The 19,977-nt window shown below is 49.7% G+C and overlaps 1 protein-coding gene across 3 annotated transcripts in view; it reads right to left on the bottom strand.

Moving 5' to 3' along the window:
- Nucleotides 1-912: 912 nt before the first annotated feature.
- The window catches only part of CCDC88C (coiled-coil domain containing 88C), a 144,406-nt gene continuing 125,341 nt past the window's right edge, over nt 913-19,977 (bottom strand). The window contains exons 26-30 of one of the 3 annotated variants that reach the window (XM_020875940.2): nt 14,962-15,150; nt 11,087-11,155; nt 8,854-8,922; nt 7,603-7,892; nt 913-3,781 (exon numbers count right to left, since the gene is read on the bottom strand). In XM_020875940.2, coding sequence (XP_020731599.2) covers nt 2,783-3,781; nt 7,603-7,892; nt 8,854-8,922; nt 11,087-11,155; nt 14,962-15,150 — 1,616 coding nt within the window. In that variant the 3' untranslated portion in view covers nt 913-2,782. Of the gene's footprint in view, nt 3,782-7,602; nt 7,893-8,853; nt 8,923-11,086; nt 11,156-14,961; nt 15,151-17,080; nt 17,641-19,977 lie in introns of those variants that run through there. The other 2 variants (XM_070477949.1, XM_070477950.1) reach the window with 2 other exon arrangements.

The raw sequence follows: 19,977 nt of genomic DNA, 5'->3' as shown, positions 1-19,977 counted from the left end.
TTGTGTGTTGAGCATTTTGAGTTGGCAGTGTCTTGGGACTTTCCAGCAGAGAACAGATCTGGAGGTTTCCGGTGAGAGGTTGGGACTGGAGGGAAGTTTGGAGCCTCTGCGAACAGATTGGGATGAAAGTTGTGGATGTGTATGAACTTGTCTGGGGCTAAAGGAGGTAGTGAGAAGAGGGCTGGGTGCGCCTCGAGGTGAGCCCAAGGGCCAACCAAACCACAAAGGGCTGGGTGTGGCAGGTGTGGCGGTCACCTGGGGTGAATGTCCTGAGGTGCTATGAGGGCTGAGCTGTCTGAGGCTGGCAGACAAGTTGGCAGGCTCCCGCCAACACCCAGGGTCAGAGGTGTGTGTGTGTGACCTAGGGTGAGAATAGCTGGCTAAGACGAGGACACCAGAGCCCACAGGCGCTCTCAGGTGCAGGACGTGATCCGTGAAACATGGGATGTGAAGAGATGAGCGGTCAGGCCCACATCACAAGAGGGCTATGCTGGTGTGACAGCTTGGTGTCGCTGGAGGAGCCAGGGGGAGGAGCTGGGGAAGCCTGGTGTCCAGGCGGGGGCTCTGAGGGGCAGTGAGCACTTGGAGTGGGGCTGGGGGCCAGCGCTGAAAGGGTTCAAGGGGGAAGAGGTCTGGAAGGCGGAGCCTAGGACTTGGGACACAGGAAGCTTCCGGTGAACCTCTGTGGAAGGAATAAGTGAATGAATGAGGGGTTAGCAAGTCAGCGCTGAAGAGCCACACCACAGTGGGGAGAATTGGGAGAGAGAGAGGATTCCAAGGGGTGACTGGCCAGGCTACATGGCACGAAGCCTGCAAGGTGGCCACTGTTCATATGCTAGAGGTAGCTCTGCAGAGTGGTCAGATGCACAGATCACAGAGGCTGGGGAAAGAATGGGCAAAGAGACAAGAGGAGACCCTTTGTCTGATTTTATTTTTTGGCCACACCAAGAGGCATGTGGGTTCTTAGTTCCCTGAACAGGGATCGAACCTGCACCCCCTGCATTGGACGCTTGGAGTCTTAACTACTGGACCGCTGGGGAAGTCCTGAGAGGAGATCCTCTTAAAGAAGTCTGGTGAAAAAGGAAAGGAGACACTGAGGCAGCAGCTGGACAGAAATCTACTGGAAAAGTTTGATGTATGGATATTTATACACCATCCTTCCTTCTGACGTCCACCAACCCTCTCCCCTGACCCCATCCCCTCATATCCATCCATCTGATTTAAGCATCCAATCTGAGGCTTCCAAGGTCTAAATTGCAGGTCTGGTACTTTCTAGTTAGGTAGCCTTGGGAACATCCAAAGGACCATTTTAAGCTGAGCTCCTGCCAGACACAAATTCCAAATTGAAATTGGATTCAATTTACACTAAGTTAAAATAAAATTCAAGTCTGGAGGAAAAAAAAAAAGCTGCTGTAAAGAGAAAAACCTTGCTTTCCACATTCTCTGACCTAGTGGCCAGTAGATTCCAGTGGCCAGTGCTAAGGCAGGGACCCTGAGCTCCCAGCACCTGGTCAATGATGCCATGATGAATGGTGAGGGAAACTAGGACCCAGTACTGGTCCATGTCCTTTTATTACAATCCTGTCCTGGGTTCCAGAATGAATGGCTTTCTAATAAACAACCCAAAGCACTCTGAAAAGCGATCTTAACTTCCCATTTCTTTCTCAGTATATCGAATCTAAAGGAAAAAAAAAAAATCACCAGGTTTAGTACATCCCAGAAAAAGCACCTTTACTAAACAGGAAATTAAACGTGCCAGGAATCTGACCAAAGAGACGAAGCAGCAGGTGAGATTCCTAATAGGAAAGAATGACTCCCAACGGAACATAAATAGATTCCCCTCAAAGTACATACATTTCACATGGGTGTGTACATACATAGTAATATATTAAAGGAAATTTGGTTTCTACCATGAGAAGTTTACTCAGAAATAATGAATCAACATCTCACCTGAGACGGGGAGGTCGGGGTGCTGCAGCCACGGTATAAATCGAGGTGCACCTCACTGCTGCACACGCCTCCCCTCTTTACACTATATACACTTGCTGGGTGGGGGGCTGGGGCGGGGATTTCTTCCTGCCCCTCCCCCGGACCAGCAGATCCAGTGTTTGTAGAAAAGTGAGCAGGGAAGGCAGGTGGCTGTATGGCCCGGGAGCCCAACCTGCAGAGCCCAGGAGCTGGCTCCAGCAGGGGGAGGCAAATGTCTGAGCCCACCCCCACCTACCTGGAGAGCCACTCTGGCTCTGGGGTGAAGAGAAGCGCTCAGGACCCCACAATGGCATGACAGTGAGCCTGCCTCTGGGGTCCACCCACAGCCTCCAGATTTTTGTAGTTTGGCCAGTGGGGGCTTCTCCTGGGATCAAACAGCTTTGGGAAATAGAGTTTCCAGACCCACCAGGGCTCAGCCCTGGGAATGTGTATACGTGTGTGTGCACACGCCCAGATACACACGTGCTTCAGTGGAGGTCAGCAAGTTGCAAACAAAAGTGTTCTATGGGGGCACGCTCAAATAGTGTCTGCTTCGGGGGCTGCCTCGTCACTGCGTTCTGAGTGTCCCCATGCCAAAGTGGATTTGTTCAAAAGATACCGGTTGCTGGAGGCTACAGATACAGAAGACAGGCTGCACACCAACGGGGTGCAACCCTCTCAGGCCTTGGCACAGCATTTTTAGCAACAGAAGACACGCACAGGAACCCTCTCCTCCTTCTCAAACCCTTTCCTGGCGCCGCAGGCAGACAGAGAAAAGGCCGTGGTGATCAGCAGGTGCTGTCCAGAAGCCAGGTCACACACAGCCATACTCGTACCACACCGTCTGCTGGTCCCCTCCCGGCTCGGGGGACGCCGGCGTGCTCTTGGAGCTGCTCCCACGCCCGAAGTCCTCAGGGGCCCGGCTGCCCTGGGGAGCCAGGTCCGGAGACCTGCCCGGGCCCTTAGCAGGGAGGCCCTCGCCGTGACCCTGCCCCGGGACCCCATCCCCTTCCGAGGGGCTGAGCCCTCCTCGGACGGGGGGGATGGTGGCCACCTCCCCCGGGTGCAGGGGGGCTTGGGGCTTAGTCCTGGCTGCCTGGGCTGCAGTGGGTGAGAAGTGCTGGAGCTGCGAGCTGCTGCTGCCACCGCCTCCAGTGGCGATGGCTGGGGACGTGGCGGATTGCTGCAGGGGGGCCGGCCTCTCCTCCTTTGGGGGAGCCAGTGAGAAGCGCCTCAGGTCCAGTGGCCGGCTTCGGGGGCCGGGACCCTGACAGGAGCCGCCAGCCTTTCCCACAAGCGGGGTCCGCTCACGGGCCAGGCCATGGGAGCCGGGGGCAGTGGAGCTCTGCAGGTTGTGGCTGCCTGGGTCTCTGCCCCCTGAGGCCTCGGGACCTGCCAGCTCCTGTTTGCAGGCCTCTGGCCCGCTGGCCCGGAGAAGGTCAGCGGAGGCCAGACTGAAGGCCCGGTTTAGGGATGCACTCCGGCTGGCAGGCGTGTGGGAAGCGGGGGGCATCGTGGCCTGCCGGGCTCTGCCCAGGGACAGGCTCTGGGGTGGCTGGGCCTGCCTCTGGGGGACACTGGGCGCGGCCTCGGCCTCAGCGGCTCTGAAGTTCGGCTTTACATACTGCCCAGGCTTCAGCGGCTTTCCCTCGGAGGTGGAGAGGGGCATGTTGATGGTGGGGGCCACAAAGCTGGTGGGCACCTTGGCCCCTTCTTTCCTGGGTGGTGGGCCTGGTTGGCCTCCAACGGACGGGAGATCACCTGCCTTTCTGAAGTAATCACTGAGCAGGTCATCCCGGCAGCAGGGAGCGCCCTACAGGAAAGAGAAGAACTGAATGAGTCTGGGACGGGCCGGGGGGGGGGGGGGGGTCCTTGGAGGTCCCTCCGCCCACCCGGGATGTCCCCTGTGTTGCCCACACGGCCGGGACTGAAGTTTCTTGCTTCGCCTGTTGAAGGCCTAATGTCCCCACTGCACACACTGCCCCGGTCGGGTGGGGGGTGGGGGTCGAGGAAAAACGAGGATCATCAGGGAGCAGGCCCAGGTATCACTCAGTCCTAACTTCACCAGCAAGAAAGACCCAGAGAGGAAACCCACCAAGCTCATCCATTTTATGAAAGGATCGGGACAACCGTTTCGACCTGGGTTTCCTTTTCCACCAGGCAGCAGAAAGCTGACGGACAGGACTGGACCTTCTTTGTCAGCCCACCAGGCTCCGACACGCTGCAAGCGCCTTCCAGTGGGCACAGAGAGGAAGAGAAACAAGGCCGGCTCTGCAGAAGCCAGAACTAACCACACTGCTCACTGCCTCTCAGATCTTTCTCCTGATGGGAGGAAGGGGATAGGCAGGCACAAGGGGCAGAGGAGGGCAGAGGGAACCAGAGAGGTCCAGGAGAAGGCGGAGGCAGCCTAGCCCTCCAGAATATCCCCCGTGCCAGACAGTCGCCACCCAGGCTTCCCCCGGCCAGGGAACCAGTGTCCTTTGTCACCATCCCGGGGGCAGGCGGGGCCCCTGGAGCCAACAAGCTCAGTGGGCCTGTTCAGGTCAAATTCAGCCTTTTGCCAGCACCTCCCAGCCTAGAGGATCCCAGCTAGACCGTTCTCCTGAGGCTGGGGATGGAGCAGGGGAAAGGTCAGGGCCGAGAGCTGCTGCAATCAGACCCCAGCCTGCTGGGAGGGAGGGAGTCAGCCTGCAGGATGGGTCAGCAGCTCAGGAACCACCTGACAACTCCTGGCCCCTGAAAACATGTGGATGCTCAACTTGACAGAGGTACACTCTGCTGTTTCACGTTAGCTTGAAGCCTTACTCTTGGGTGTGTGTGTGCAGTAAGACCCTGGGTCATCAATATGGACAAGAACCATTTATTTATCAAGTACTTCCCACATGTCAGGCAACGTGCTGGGAACCAGGGATGTAATCCAAAAAACTCAGTTTAAATTTGAAAGCAACCTTGTGCAAGAGTTGTTTAAGGTTGTATTAAAACATCACTTAACATGTAAGAAAGGACTTCCCAGGTGGCTCAGTAAGGGGTAAAGAATCTGCCTGCCAATGCAGGAGACGTAGGTTTGATCCCTGGGTCGGGAAGATGCCCTGGAGTAGGAAATGGCAATCCACTCCAGTATTCTTGCCTGGGAAACCCCATGGATGGAGGAGCCTGGCAGGCTATAGTCTATGGGGAGGCAAAGAGTTGGACACGACTTTGTGACTAAACAACAACAAATATGTAAGAAAACTGAGGTCACAGAGATTAGGCATCTGAAGAATGGAGACTGAGGATTAGAACCTACGGCTGTTTGACTCTGGAGCTGTCTGCTCTACCTCCTGGCCCCTTTCTGACGTTTCTAATTAGCCTCTTCATCCCCACTTTCAGGAGGCCACCCAGGGAGCCCACCGTGTGACCCTGCTCTCCCAGCATCACCAGCACTCTGGGGGTGGAGGCATGGGTGGCTTCTCTAGGCCTGACCGGGGGACGATAGAAGTGTCAGGTGGGGCTCGTGGGGTGAGCACCTGGGCCGATGGAGGGGGAAGGAGGTGGCTCTCAGAGGCTGAGCATCAGCTTCCAACAGAAATTGCTGCAGTGAGACAGCTTCGGCCTCATTTAGGCTGAAAAGGCACACATGCTGACAGCAGCCTGAGCGACAGTGTCTGGATAGGTCTAAGCTGAGTGCTGAGGGGCTATGCCCCTTGTGAGCAAGGGGACCTGACCCCTGAGATCTGCCCAGGAATAGGACACCCACTGGGACAGGCACAATCAGAAATGGATTGAGTAGAAGAGAGATCCAACTGCAGGCACCCTCGATTTTTGGACTTTTCTCGTTTGTTCCATCAGGTCAGTGCTCCTCAGCCTGTGATGCCTGGACCCCCAGTGACAGTGAGAGCACCATCTGGGAACTCAGCAGAGATGCAAAAATCTCAGAATCCCTGGCCCTGGGGTCCAGCCTGTGTCCTGCCAGGCGAGTCTGATGAATGCCAGAGTTTAAGAGCCACTGCGTCAGACCATAAACTTCTGGAGGGCAAGGTTTTGGTCCTTCTCAGCTTGGTTTCCCTAGTTTCTAGCCCACAGTGTTTGATAGACAAATAAATGAAGACAGGGGAGGGGCCATGTTTTATAATTCTTTGGCACCAACCACAAGACCAAGCACCTAGCAAGTATGAGATAAAAATTAGCCCATTTGCTTTGTTTTTTGAGAGCAGACACCATACATACTGCCTAAGACACAGTAGCTGCTCAATACATATCTCCAAGACAAATATTTTGTGTTCTCTGTGTCAGTGTGACGGATTAATGTGGGTCACAGAGTTTACCATGTGGCTACAGAAAGTTCAACTGTATTCATTTAAGGGAATGAGATGCAATCACTAAAGCATTAAACCTTAAAAGATTTCAATTATGGAAAATACTGTGATGCTGGGAAACATTGAGGGCAAGAGGAGAAGGAGGCGACAGAGGATGAGATGGTTGGATGGCATCATTGACTCAATGGACACACATTTGAGCAAACTCCAGGAGATAGTGAAGGACAGTGAAGCCTGGTGTGCTGCAGTTCATGGGTTGCAAAGAGTTAGACATGACTTAATGACTAAACAACAACAAGACAGTATATAAGCCGTCTGTTCAATAACCCAATAGCTCATGGGACTGAATTTAGACAGCGTATGTAAAAAAAAAAGGCAACCCACTCCAGTATTCTTGCTGGGAAAATCCCATGGACAGAGGAGCCTGGCGGGCTACAGTCCATAGGGTCTCAAAGAGTCAGACACAACTAATTATGCACATACACACATGTGAAAAAAACAGATGCTCAGCTTCAGAAAAGCTAAAGGGAGACTGGAAAGGTGACATGGGAGAGAATACAGGGGGTGTCTGCAGGTTAGATACAGATCTAACCTGTATTAGGTTAGACCTGTAGAACAGAGGCTAACAACCCAGAGCTGTGGGCCAGGTCCAGTGTGCTGCCCTTTTCTGTATGGCCTGTGAGCTAAGCATAGTTTTCACACTTTTAAATGATTGCAAAAAAACTTTTTTTTTAAAGAACAATCTTTTGGGACATGAGACAACAGCATGAAATTCAAACGTCTATGTCCATAAGTCAAGTTTTATTGGAACACAGCCATGCTGACTCACTGACAGATGGTCTAGAGCTGCTTTCCTACTAAAATGGCAGCGTTGAGTGGCTGCAACAGAGACCGTCCTGCCTGGGAAGCCTAAAATATTTACTCTCTGGCTCTTTATAGAAGAAACTGATCTCCGCTGGTGAGGGCTCAGGGGAAGTGGGCACGCAGAGCTCTGCCTCAAAACCTGGTGAGATGCTAACCCCAGAGTGGGTGCTGGGCACATTTCTCAAGAAGCTCGTAGTGGTGGGCACACACCATCCCCGCCCTCCATGCTGGCACCAGGCTCTGCCCACTCACTCCGCAGGTGGAGCAAACAGCCTCCGAGGTCTGGGGCTGGCTGCCAGCCCCGGGATCTATAGGCTTGTGGGCTTCCTCCCCATCTAAGGAGCCCCACACCTAGGCTGCCCCCCGCGCCATCCCTGTATCTCTGCCGCCACAGTTTCCGCCTGCTATCCCAATCCAGGGAGTGTGCAAGGGATGATGGACCCGCTGTGTCCCTTTGAGCCCCAGGGCCACTCACAGGGGATGGGGAGTCCCGATTGCTCTCCTCCAGGAACTCCTCCAGGGTGACCATCTCGCTGCTCGGGGAGGTGGAGCAGGGCCGCACCCCGCCGTGGGGCTGGGCTGCGCTCCTCTTCTGGATGCCCTCCTGGGGGAGAGGCCCGTTCCGCGGTGGGGGGTACTCATGGCGGCCGAGGGTGGGGCGCCCCGGGGTGCTGGCATCCCGTGGCAGAGTGGCTGTGTCCCTGCTGGGGATCAGGTCTTCGCTGCTGAAGCTCTCGGATCTGCCGTGGAGCTGGTCGGAGGAACCTGGGGTCAGGGCAGGCGACACAGCACACATTAGTTCCCCTCTGCCTCCAGTGGGCTCCATGCTGCCTGCCGCTCACCTAGAAGAGGACCCTGCCCGAGAACCCAGGGCACACTTCTCCCACGCTGGGATTCTCCACGTGAAGAACACTCTGGGATGCTTAGAATTCGGAACAAAATAATTTGAGATAAACATGGAAAGTTTCTGCTAAAGTTCATACTGTTAGTAGTGCTAAGGTCCTGGGTGGCTCAGCTGGTAAGAATCCACCTTCCATGCAGGAGACCAGGGTTCGATCCCTGGGTTGGGAAGATCCCTTGAAGAAGGGAACAGCTATCCACTCCAGCATTCTGGCCAGGAGAGTGCCATGGACTGTATAGTCCATGGGGTTGCAAAGAACTGGACATGACTGAGCAACTTTCACTTTCTTTCACCACACTCATTAGCTCTCATCCATTCATATATTTAAAAGTTTTACTGAGTACTTGCTATATGCCAGATGGTCACGTGGACACTAAGAAGTGAAAAAAATCTGTGTAAGAGTTTATGGTCCTGGGACAACAAACACATTCTTTTCAGACGTACAGGAAACATTCATTAAGACAGACTATATTTTGCACTATAAAATCAACTTAAAAAAACCCTGAGAATCAAAGCCACTCTGTTCTCTGACCACAGTGGAATGGAACTAGTGTCACGATCCCTTCTAAAGATGAAGTAACTTGGATTCAGAGGGTGGGTGACTCGCCTAGGTGCCCAGATTCTGTCAGTGGGGGTGAAGGGATTTGAACTAAAATCCATTTAAACTCCTGGCCTGCACTTGAAACCACGCGATGTGGCCTTGGAATGCAATGAATGCCGAACGTATGGAAGATCTTGGGGAACTGTATGTTAAAAATTATAAATATAATATAAACACAAAGACCCACAGACACTGCAGAGTGCCCAGAAGGAGGGCCGGCTCACCTTTCAGGTTAAGAGGTGAGCTGTTGCTGGATGCATTTCTACTGCTCTCCAAGCTCTCCGGCCGGGATGCTGAAAGGAAATGCCAACATTCAATCGAAAGGCCCGTGACCAGGTCTAGCCTGGAGCAAACCATCTAATCTGAGAAAAATTATGGAACAGTCACTCTGCCAAAGTGGAGCTGAGCATGCCCCGGAAGGATGGGCTTCGGAACACCCCATGTTCTCCCATGATGGCTAACTTCCCCGAGGGCCAGGTATGGTCGTCCAGAAACAACAGTGTGCAGTTTTTTTTTTTTTTAAGTTAGGTCTAGGGCTGTGGCTTAGAACAATTTTGTTAAAGAAGAAGCTCTCATGCAGAACTGAAAAAGCAGATGAAAAAAGGGCTGCTCCAGGTGAGCCAAGGGTTGGGTACAGGTTCCCACCCCTATTCCTGCACAGATCTTCTTGGAACACATGTGAAATCTGCCTAGGTGACAGTCAGCTTGGTGAGGGCGGGAGCCAGGAAACGGTGGTATATGCACACGTGTGTACCTGCGTGCAACTTCAGTTCCCTGATTCCAGGAGGAGGAGCTGGGACCTCAGCAGGACAGGGAGCACTCGCTTTTCCCAGCTGTCTGCTGTCCTTCAGCTCGTCCATCTCAAATTCACATCTGCCCCAGAGGGAACAAGTGACCTTTACGTTGACAAGTGTTGGAGGGAACCAGGCCTGAGGGATGCTGTCTGCGCCGAGCGTGTCTGCGGTGGCTCGTGGATCAGAGCCTGAGTGCCAGGACCAGGGAGGGTGCCCCCCTGCCCTGCCAAGGGCAGGCTGTGCCTTCAAGGCCTGTAGGCCACCCCTCTGGGTCTCCTCCACCAGTTTCACTGGGCACCATCACTTTTATCAGCCTGCCCTGTATCACTGTTCGTCCTGCTGGACCACGAACCCCCGGGGGACAGGCCCTGTGTTTCTGTCATCTCTGCATCCTCCCAACACACAGCTGGTGTTGAGCGCGCTGAGAACTGGAGATACGCGGCTTACAAGCCACCTCCCCCCACCGCCTGCAAGTTTGCTCTTGTTCTTCTGGGTCTTTAGGGCACCTAGTTCCCAAGTGCTGATGTGTTTGCTGCAAATAGCATGCATCTGGAAAACACTTACTAGCAAACGGGGTCTGGGGACGAGCCAAAAAATACACAGATTTTGTGCATGGTATAAAAGCAAAATAAGTCCTCTTGTTGAGAAGGGAATTTTTGAAATTTAAAAATGCACATTCCTCTTTAGAAAGGAAATTAAGTTTCATTAAAAGGAAACTGTGATACAAATCAACAGGACCCAAAAGCACTTTTATCTAAGTGTTGCATCGAAACCCCCTTTCCCCTCTTTTTCCTGATTCGAGAAGCTCAAGGAATCAAATACTTTGGAAGAAAACCCTTCTGGTCAGCTGACAGGCATAAGCCAGACTACTCCAGTTTACCAAACGTTGCAGGAGATCCTTCCTATTGTGCTGCCCACAATATGTCTGTGTCAGGGCACAGATATAAGGGTTCCTTGTGTCAACCTATGTCACCACAGAGCCTATAACTGGAAATGTCTGTATCTGTATCATAAAATTTTTAAGAGATGCTAGCTAGTTCCCACACACTGTTGATCAGAAGTAAACTGAAATAAATGTAAACTGAGTTTTTTTAAAGAATTGTCTTCCAACCTTCCTATGACTTCTGTTTTGCAAAATTAAAAGAAAAAAAAAAACAACCCAAAGCCACTTTAAATTTTTTGAGAAAGTTAGTATAATTTTGGTTTCCCTTCTGCAGTAATTTGCAATATACCTAACTCAAATCGCAAGTATTTTTAACAATTTCTAAGACTAAATGTAACTTGGAGCCATTCTGCAAGTGAGGGCAATGAGAGATCTTCCTGAAGTCAATGCTCCCTGGGTGGGTCACTGGAACATCCTGGCAAACATGAGGGGTGCTTTAAGGCAAGGGAAATTAAAGTCTCCAGAAGAGGGATGCTTGATAAGTAGTGAGTTCCTCATCATTGGAGGTATGTAAGCAGAAGTCAGATGCTCAGGCCCCCAGGGAGGGGAAGGAAGGAGTCTGGATGAACTGTGGACCCATCCCCACTTCATAAAACAACTCCATTTTCACCTGTTTTGTGTATTGGACTTCCGTACAGGACTTAGCTTGAGGAAAAGGCACTATTGATGAGAACAAGACTGAGAATCCAGGTGGAAGGGCGTGTAGCACCGACCACTCACCGTACTGCCTGGGGTGAAGGAACTCGAGCTCCAAGGACGGCTCGCAGAGGCTGTCTTCGGAATTATAGCCTGTGGTGAAAACAGGACAATGAGTCAGGGGTTCTGGAACATCCATGGGGAAACTCAGGCTGTCTGCCAGACGGCCACCTCTGAACCTCACCTGGCATCTGTGTTGGGGCAGCCCCCGGCTGTCGGGGGCGGGGGTGGGGGGGCGAGGGAGGGGAGCGTGGACCACGCCTCTTCTGTGCCTCCTAATGGTATAACTCTCACACTACTGACTCCTATTCGATTTAACTTTAAATCCCCTTTCTGCCTGTGCAGTGACTGGGGCTTGAAGGCTACAGCAGTGATCTGGCCTAAGGACAACACAGCAAAAGGAGCTGAATATTTAGGGCCTTGGGGACCACTTCCCAACCTCCAAGGCCAGGCCGTGCCAGCAATTCTGGTCTGGGGGCCACACTGCCTTCGGGTCGTAGGAGGAGGGCAAAGGAAAGATTCCAGCACCTGACGGGAGAGGCCGACTCCCTGGAGATAGCCCTGCCCTGGCAGCTCCAGAAACAGACCGGAAGCACACGCCAGCCATCCACGGCCCTGTCCCCGAGAGGGACTCAAATGCCCTATGCCTTGGACCTGCAAGTTTCTCTCTAACAGTAGACCCCGAGTCCCTCCAAAGTGGCTAAAGGGTTTCCAACCCACCCTCGATTCCTGTTATCAAAATTCTGGTAGTGAGATACACTCAAAGTTAGGTACGATCTTCACACTACTATAAATAACTACAGATAACTAATAAGGACCTACTGTATAGCACAGGGACCTCTACTTAATACTCTCTAATGGTCGATTTGGGAAAAGAATCTAAAGAAGAGTGAATATATGTATAATTGATTCATTCTGATGTACCACAGAAACTGACAAACACACCATTGTACATCAACTATGCTCCAATAAATTTTTTATTAAGTTAGATATGATCTAATGGCTTCCTTTGCAGGTTCTGTCTCCCAGGAGATGACAGCAGGACAACTCCTTTTTTTAATTCACTGAAGGTGGGAGAATCCTACTTTTTGTGTTCTCTCTTAATGCCCAATGGGCTTCCCCGGTGGCTCAGCGGTAAAGACTTCGCCTGACAATGCAGGAGACACAGGTTTGACCCCTGAGTCAGGAAGATCCCTTGGAGAAGGAAATTGGCAACCCACACCAGTAAACTCACCTGGGAAATCCCATGGACAGAGAAGCCTGGCGGGCTCATGTCCATGGGGTGACGAAAGAGTCGGACACGACTTAGCGACTAAACAACCTAATGCCCAACTCAAAGTAGTGACTTAATTAAAAGTTGCTGCCTTGATTACAATAGTAAAATATGGCTAGTGATATGTAGGCTCTTGGTCATTAAACCTAGTTAATTATCAGAATTTTCTGAAGAACCTTTAAAAAATATGGAATCTTATTTAGGAGAAGTATATATGTATTTGTCTTTTGACCCAGCAATCCTAATTCTAGGAATCAACTCTGGGGACTAATTGATTGTATACCATCATATCAACATTTTAATTATTGTGTGCTTATACAAAGAATGAGAAAGATCTCTATGACATATGTCTAAGTGAAAAAAAAAGATGCAATATTTTAATATTTTTTTTGCAAAAAGAAACACAAAGTATAAATAAGGAACTAAAAAAAAGGTTATCTATAGGGTGATTTTGGAATGTAATGGAGGGGAAAGGGAGAGATGTGAGGCTTAGAAATCTAAGCATGTCTTTTTATGTAATTTAGCTTTAAATTATATAAATATTTTACGTAGTAAAAAACAAAATTTAACAAAGAAAAATTCTAAAATTGAAGACAGAAACAAATAAACCTTAGTGTATATCAAACCACTAACATAATCCATAAAAGAAAAAATTCCAGTGAACTTTGAATATAAAACTCTGCATCTTTAATGAGATTTAATCTAAGCACTAGAAGAATTACAAAGGAAATAAACATCACTTGGTGATTTTGTTAGTAGCAGTATTAGTATTAAAATTTTTAACCATCACTGCATATTTTCAGGAAATACAAGGAAATGTTTTAAGAGAGAAGATGTCTGTGGAAGAAGAGGACACACACATGAAATCGAAGGAAAAAAAAAAAATCCCTGTAATATTAAAATAGAACTGCAAAAAGAATTTCTTCACTGAAAGGGTGCAGAAGTAATGACAACTCTGCCATGCCTAGATCTTGATTATGAAATTCTACTCTAAAAGAAACTAGATTTACTTAAAGAAACCCTGGTCCCGGGGGGTGGGGGAGGGCGGTTTCCATTTTGATGATGGTTACACAGCCATCCGCCGTGACTGCCCAGAATGTGAGAGCCAGGCTGCCAAGGAATTGCTGTGGGCGGGGTGAGGGCGCCATCGGTGACAGACCCTTGTGCTTGCTCTGCAGGCCAGTGACGATTCCAGGATGATTCCAGGCTTGGGCTCCGGTTCAGCGATGGGATCCAGGCTGAGATAGCCTGTGGGTCAGCCCAGAGGGCTGGACCTTGAGTCACAGAGATTCCCCAAAACCCTGAGGGGAGATGGTGTTCCCGGCTCTTCCCCAGGACCAGGCAGGGCCTCTGCACCCCAGAGCTCCAGAAACCAGGGGGTACTGATGGCTGTGGACAACAGACACCCTTGCCACGCGGGCTCAGGGCATGGCTCTCCCAGACAGCTCACGGCACAGCTCCACTGACACCCAACCGTAAGTGACTGCCAGCAGTGGGGAGAGGCTGCCCATCTCTCCTGTGCCCACCCCACTCACCTTCTCCCCTGGGGGGCTTCCTACTTATAAGCAACCGGGACAAGGGCAGGGACCCTGTCTGTCTTTGCTTGTCAAACCAAGGTTGTGCAAGCCCCTGGTTTTAAGAGCAGAGGGGGTGCTATTACTGTGAAAAACAACAACCACTTCTCGTTCTCCAACTTCTAACACCTCAGAGACAATTACTTTCAGTCCTTTTAGCTGTTTCTTTGGATGTCTCCTATCTTTAAATTATCAGCCGAAGGTCTTTTTTGGTTTTAAGCTTTACCTGTTTCTCCCTGCGTATCTTAAATTTCCCAATACTTTCGCCTCTCTTTTGGTAGCACCCTATTCTTGTTTCATGGGTACAACAGCTTTGCTCATCTCTGACTACGTTAATGACGGGCATTGTAAAGTTTCCATCTTATGTCTGTGGCCTCTCACACTGGTTTTGGTCTGTTACTAGAGGTGTCCCTGGGCTTCACCTGGCAAGATCGGATGGAGACATTCAGCTGGGATCTTCTTAAGCTGATCAGATGACTGGGACAATATTTTAATCTTATGTCTAAAGGTGTGAACAAGTGCATGGCTATTGGCAACCTGGGAGACCTTCAGTTTGTAAATCCTTCCCTACAACCCCCTTGCTTTTTTTCATTTGGGAAACTTGCCTTACACTCTTGTCAACCCACCTCTGGTTCAGAGACCCTCTTGTGTATCCTCCACAGAGAATGAACCTCCAGACTTCTACCAAGGTGGGCTGGAGAGGATGCCTCCTTTTAGCACAGATGCTAGCTTACCTCCCTTCTAGATCTACTTGGTGCCTCCGAGTTCTGCATGGTGGTGGTGGGAGTGGGTCCCGGGGCTTCCCCTTCAGTGGCTTGGGGTCAGGTCTCTAAATGGTGACCTTATCAATCCAGTCACCCACCTAGCTGGCAGGCAGGGCTGAAGTCTGAACTCGTGTCTAGGTGATGCCAGAGCCTGCCCAAAACTTAACCACCCTGCTCACTACCTCTCAGCCTGGGACCCCTCCTCCCACCGAGAGCCTGGGGTCTTTAGGAAGAACCCTGAGCCCTAGATGCTCAGCCCTCTTGTTTCTGGAAAGGCCCAAGACTCACCTTTGGTGCGGCCTGGGTGCCGGGAGATGGAGCTGGAGCTGGAAGGGGTTGTAGTGATGGCTGAGGTCGAACAGGGCCGGGGGCCCAGCTCCACGGGCCAGGGTTTCAAGGCTGGGTCAGTGGAGGCATCCTTGCGGTCCAGGCTGCCTCGGTGCGGGGACCCTCGCTTTGGCTTTAGGTCCCCAGGGCCTGGGGCAGAAAAGGACATTGAGAGACGGGGCGGCAGAATCCTGGGCTCAGGCTGGGCGACCACACGGAGGCCTCGAAGCAAGGGCAGCAGGGCACACAGACCGCAGGGACGAAAAGCTGAGCTGCCCCCCACCCGGGCGCCCCCCGACCCCAGGCTGTGGTTTAAACAGGAGGGCCCTGGCTACAGGCCTGTATCAGAGACCCCAGCTCCACTGCTGGGCCATCCTGCAAGCCCTGGAATTCTGGCTGGGAGACAATAAAGGAAAAACTCAGGAGGACAGACAAAATGTTGGTACAAGTCCAACATATTAACTACAGGGCATGCCTGCCACCTAGCACTGCATACCATGCAAATCCCTGATGTAAACAGATCCTGGCAGAAGAAAATCCAAAAAAGAGGGGATATGTGTATACATACAGCTGATTTGCTTTGCTGTACGGTAGAAACTAACAAACTGTAAAGCAACTATTCTCCAGTAAAAATTGAATCTAAAATAAAAATAAAAAAGATTCTCGTATATATCCGCTCAGGATCACTATGACCTGAGGCTGAGGCCCTGAAGGTCCAGGACATGCATCTTGCCAACTGGCTTCACTTATAATCTCAGGAAAAGTTTATTGTCACCTTAACAATAATTTAAGAGAACTTTAATGTCTGCATGGTGAGACTGACTACCAGAAGGATTTTTACCTTTTGTCTTATGCTTTTTTGCAATCTCCAAGTTTTCTACCATGAAGATATACTCTTGTCAAAGTTAAGTCAAATCCTATATAAAAACATTTTTAAAACATCCAACCCTCCACCTATCTCGTAGTAAGAAAGGGAATGGGCTCTCCAAATATGAGACAAAAATGAATGCAGCTGGGGTTCCTGTGAGCATTAAGACGATGCTGTCTCCCATGAGGTCTCACTCCAGGTACCCCAAGGCTGCAGACCCAGAGCCACGGCCACTGACAGGCTCTCAGTCCCCTCCCCTCCCCTCTTCCATGGACCTGACCCCGCCGGCCCCTTGGCCACTCAAGTCTGGATTCACGGTAAAGTTTTAATCGCCTAAGTCTTATCATGACTTGAAATCAAGGTAGAATTTGGATTCTGAAAGATAACCTTGATGAGAAGCAAGATTCAAGTCTGGTGGGATGCATGGGGCAGACATCCAACAGGTGAAGTTAGGAGGAGGAGCAGGTGGCGGGGAGGTGGAGATGACCAGTTAGCACGAACAGCATAGAAACAGCACCGTCCCAGCAGCATGCTCAGAGGACAGGGGGCCGGGACCACAGCAGCCCAGGGCTCCCAAGGCGGTGAGCAAGACAGGAAGTCGGCACCACGTCCGCCGACTTCAGCATTTCAATACATGTGGACTTATTTTTTATATAGTTACCTTGTTTTTAATGGTACTGGCTCTCCATTTACAGTACAGGTAATAATCTATCCTTGGAGGATAAATTTAAGTGGAAACGGTGGGTCAGTTCAAGGGGAAAGATGTCAGTAACCACACAGGTGATGGACAGAGGTGGCAAAAATCATGAAGATGGGACAAGAATGATTGAAGACAGAAACTGCAGTAGCTAAAGGCCTCTTTCGACCAGCCTTTCCCCCGCTCTGGGCGTGACTGGCCTGCTGATCCTCTTTCTGCCCACTGCGGCTTTAACTTCAGCACCCGAGATGTCCAGAGAGCACAGTCATAAAGCTTCATTCTGGGCTGGCCTCTGGCTGGGCATCATCGATGCAATTATTCAAAACGCTTGAATGGAGCACAGTAAATCCTTCAAAAGATCCAACACCTCTAAAAAGGACCTTATTTGGCAAAAGCCATCAATTCGGGGCTCTGACAAAGAAAGAGGAGAAAAGGGCAGCGGTTTTAAATTTAGCTGCTTCAAGATAAGCCTCAAGGAAAAGGAAAAAAAAAAGTCACTTGACAGAGGCCGTATATTTTAGGAAGCATAGCGACACTGACCAGCTCTGCTTTATTCTTGAGCATTGACAAAAGCCTGCAGGTGCGAGGGTGGGGGGCAGCACACGGCCACTGGACTTACTCAGCACGGACATCCTGGCCCCAGGACCTGTGCACGGATGTCCCGAGGCGCCCCTACAACTGTGCTGTGCTGGAGAAATGGTCCAGAGGATGTGGCAACTCATCTTCTCTTTTGAAATCAGAATCCACGCTGGCTACTTTAAAGTCTGGCCTGGAATTAGTGTTGGGAGGAGGGGTCCGCTAGGGGTCATCTGGCCTTTAGGTACTGGGTTTTTTTTTTTTTTTCCATTTGTTTGAATTTCAGAAATGAAGGAGGATACACGATGAAGACATATGGTAAAGAAAAAGGATTAGAAGTCTCCAATTTCTGAAAAGGGGAGAGGCTCGTTAGGAGAGGATGGGATGTCAGAGGAAGACCAGAACCGCAGGCGTTTAGAGAGAGCCGGGTGGGCCGTTGGAGACTTGTCTTTGTCCTTGCTTTTGCTTCTCAAAAAGGGACTCTTTTTGCGCTGAGTTGCTAAATCGTTATCCCCAGGATAACCCGAGAGAGGAAGGAAGAAAGAAAAAAAAAAAAACACAACAAATAAATGAAATGAATCATAACACGTAACTCTAAATTAGCTCAATGTACTTGGGAAATCAGAATCCAGTCCAGTCCAGGAAAGATGGAAACAAAAACCATGACATGACTGGAATCAGGACTCAGTGAATCATTTATGCGCTGCCTCGATTTAATTAATTTAGCGGCATCTTAGTGCCAACACTTTACTCAGCACGTGAAGAGAACTACATATTGCTCAAGGAGCCAAGGGCTTAGATGATTTTCAATTTCAATGTGTTAAATTATTAAATAAGAATGTTCATTAATTTAGGACCCAGCTTCTCTTACTCATCCATTTTAATGACTGACTCCCTGACAATTTGGCTCATGTGTTACTCTCATTCCTGTTCAAAGACCTTGGAAACAACACTTTTCTGGCCTGCTGTAATGGAACAGTCTGCTCGACTATTATTCACCAATAATTCTTATACATCTGAAATAACCTTTTTTGGCAGGATGAGTTGAAAAAATAATGAAAATACCTCTTCTTCACACTCCAAAGCCCTCAACACCAAGAATTACCATACCCTTTCTTTTAATATATGACTTTTAAATTAGAAGGTCTTATCAGAGCAGACAATTGGTCTAACTTTTTGAACATGTCATACAGAAACATAACCAATATATAGAATTTCTGATTTGGAATTAAATTTGGAACCAGAACCTCCATTATTTCTTCCTCCACAGCACCACCTGGTGGTCAATATTCACACCATAGGTAAGGGACTGACTGTGATTCTGGGGCCCTTAAGCTCTGCTGGGGGCAGGCCTAACATGCCTGTTAGGCAGCATGTTTTTTCAGCTTTCACTGCAGGCAGTGCACTTGGTGGCGAAGCGCTCAGATTCCAGAGTTAACAGGCCTGTGTTCAAATCTAAGCTCTGTCACTTATTATAGCAGCAAGTGTTTCACCTTGTTAAGCCTCACTTTCTCAGCTCTGAAAAGGGGATGATTAATCATGCCTACCTCACAGGGCAGTTAGGACTAAATGAGGCAGATAAAGTAAATTAGAAAGGTGCTGACAGTCCCCCAAAAGGCATTCAATGAATGGCTGCTGTTATTAATAATCATCACTGACCTGCTCACTCAAGGATTGGTACAAGCAATTTTTCCCCCTGAAAGTTTTCCTGACTCAATCGGGCTGATTATGGTTAATTAAGGACTTCCCTGGTGGCTCAGTGGTAAAGAATCTGCCTGCAATGCAGGAGATGTGGGTTCAATCCCTGGGTGGGGAAGATCCCCTGGAGGAGGAAATGGCAACCTGCTCCAGTAGAGTTAATTAAGCCAACTTTAATACAAGTTGAGGAGATGAATGTCATAACAATTAATATTGGCTATTATGAAAACTAGAGACCAGAGAACCTGCCTAGATGAAAACAAATGCTGTTTTATCATCACTGACCTGAACAAGAGCCTTTTACATAATGTGACCTCCTGCGAAGAATGGGAGTGCAAATGTCAGTCCCCAAACAACGTGTGAAAGCACTTGCTTTTGTGCATTTGAAAGTGAAACGACAGAATGTGAAGTGGTGAACACGGCCTCCCGAAAGGCCTGTGCATGTCCCACCCAGCAGGGGTGGCCTGCCACTGGCTCCTAGTGCTGTGATGTCAGCCCCCACCCCCGAGAATCTTCAGAAAGTCCTGGTGTCTTTCATAAAAACTTAAATTATTCAGGCTGTAGGTTTGGTATAAATAATCCGAGCAATGATATTTGAAAGTAAATTTGGAAACTGAACAATGTTTGAAGTAACTGCCACGTTTAGTCAGTTCTAAGATGTACATCTCCCACCCCCAAATCTTAACATCACTGAAATCCACTGAAATCAGGGTGCAGCTTCCACAGCATCTTAGAGTCACCACTGGGGGGGTCCAGACGAAATGGTGACAAAATCATTGCTGCCACGACTAATATATTTTGTTTATATTTTCCTTTTATGAGTGTACACAAGAATCTATCTTAATTAAGTCCTTTAGAAGAGCTTGTCAACCAGAGCATGATAAAAGTCCTAAGTGGTAAAGCTCTGTATCATTGGATTGCCAGTGGTATGTACAGTAACTGTGCAGTTTATAATTGATAGCCTCTTAGATTTGATGACATGAAGCACATTCAACTAGAAGTCCGTTTCAGAACCTCTGGCAAACTCAGAATGACAGCCCTCATGGAAAGATAAGCCAAGCCCTGGCTGGTAGGGCTGAAGGCCAGGTCAGGCTGAGAAGAAAACCTGCCTGCCTTTCCAAGTTATGAAAAGACTGGA

The sequence above is a fragment of the Odocoileus virginianus genome, chromosome 16 (genome assembly GCF_023699985.2).
Source record: "Odocoileus virginianus isolate 20LAN1187 ecotype Illinois chromosome 16, Ovbor_1.2, whole genome shotgun sequence".
NCBI classification, from domain to species: domain Eukaryota; kingdom Metazoa; phylum Chordata; class Mammalia; order Artiodactyla; family Cervidae; genus Odocoileus; species Odocoileus virginianus.
Note: the sequence above shows the minus strand (reverse complement) of the source record. Positions and strands in the feature narration are given on the sequence as shown.